This window comes from Pinus tabuliformis, chromosome 5_1, assembly GCF_031772625.1.
Source record: "Pinus tabuliformis cultivar Carrire ecotype Pingquan chromosome 5_1, CPIR1, whole genome shotgun sequence".
NCBI classification, from domain to species: domain Eukaryota; kingdom Viridiplantae; phylum Streptophyta; class Pinopsida; order Pinales; family Pinaceae; genus Pinus; species Pinus tabuliformis.
Window position 1 is genome coordinate 688,735,624 of NC_142305.1, and position 1,507 is coordinate 688,737,130.

General features: G+C 39.5%; 1 protein-coding gene across 1 annotated transcript; it reads right to left on the bottom strand.

The window, feature by feature from the left end:
• Positions 1–272: 272 nt before the first annotated feature.
• On the bottom strand, positions 273–922 carry LOC149166820 (uncharacterized). Its single transcript, XM_089431414.1, has one exon. It carries the CDS (start codon positions 917–919, stop codon positions 407–409), a length of 513 nt encoding a protein of 170 aa, XP_089287540.1. The 5' UTR covers positions 920–922; the 3' UTR covers positions 273–406.
• Positions 923–1,507: the final 585 nt, after the last annotated feature.

Here is a 1,507-nt window from a genome sequence, read left to right on the forward strand (position 1 = left end):
AAATGGATTTCTTTTTTAAGATACTAATATTTTGGAATCTATTTGTCTCAAACTGTGTGTTTACATTTCTTCCATAATAATCGCTAAATGTGAAGCTTATTATATATGCTTTGTCCCTATCCAAAAAGGATGAGTCAATCTGAGACCATCCATTCAAACACAGAACAACAAGGCAAATATGCGTCCTGTCATGAGCTATATGGGTAACATTCATCAGAGAATCTACCAAGGCTATATGCTAGGCAAACCTTGCACTTTCTCCATAATGTTTTAATTTGGATTGTCGAAAGGCAACTACACAACCTCCCTCAACAATCTAACATCTTAGAATACAAACTCTGCCTGACATATAACCTTTGGCTAAGACTTCAATTATGCATTCATTTCAAATTTATTTCTTTGCTTTTCACATTTCAAGCACCTTCACTTGTTGCTGCAACTGCTCCAGTAATCCCGCCTCGGCCCACTGCTTAGGACAACCCTTAGCATCAGTGTACTCCAACGACATACAATGTTGGATACCTGGCAGCCCTTCTAACTTGGAGCACCCATGAACATTTAATACCCGAAGCTTTGTCAGTTCGGCCAATCCCCGTATGCTCTTTAGCTTCGCACAATCATATGCCTGCAACTCTTTCAAAGATACCAACGTTTCAATACCTGGCAGCTCCTCTACATTTTTGCACTGACTAATGTCCAGCACTTGAAGTTTTGGAAGACCAGAAAGCCCTGCTATTTTCCTCAAGTTAGAGCAATTAGTCAATTCCAGTTTTATCAGAGTCTTTGGCAATGTTCCGACCTCCACCAGATGATTACAAAACCTGAGGGAGACATATTTAAGGATGGGGCAGACACCTGTGGCAAATGATACCTCTGATAATTCCGTGTTATAAACTTCTAAGACTTGCAGCCGAGGCATGCAGTTGTCATTGGGAGATTCTAAATTATTCAATGTTTGCAACCGACAATTCAATACTCTCAACTCAGTCAACTGAGTCAACAGTCGAATAGTCACCGACAAATGTTTCAATTCACTGCAATTCTCGAGCCTCAATTCCTGTAAGATCTTCAAGTGACCAAGTGAAAGTGGTAGATTGTCCAGTGAAGGGCTCCCTATTTCCAGAACTTCTAAATCGCCCAAGTCTCCAATTTCATTTGGAAATTCTTTTATGTTTGTACCCCTAAGATCTAATTTTTTTAGGTACTTTTGATATGCTATTTCCGGAGGTAATATTTCAATGTTCTTACAATAGGAAACATCTAAACATTCAAGTGTGCTGATGTTTCCTAGTGTTTCACTAGAGACCCATGAACATTTAATACCCAAAGCTTTTTCAGTTCGACCAATCCCCGTATGCTCTTCAGCTTCGCACAATCATATGTTGGCAACTCTTTCAAAGATACCAACATTTCAATACCTGGCAGCTCCTCTACATTTTTGCACCGACTAATGTCTAGCACTTGAAGTTTTGGAAGACTAGAAAGCCCTGCTATTTTCCTCAAGTTA

Excerpts from the sequence above, each read along its gene's own strand:
- LOC149166820 (XM_089431414.1), bottom strand. The coding sequence starts at position 919 with ATGCCTCGGCTGCAAGTCTTAGAAGTTTATAACACGGAATTATCAGAG.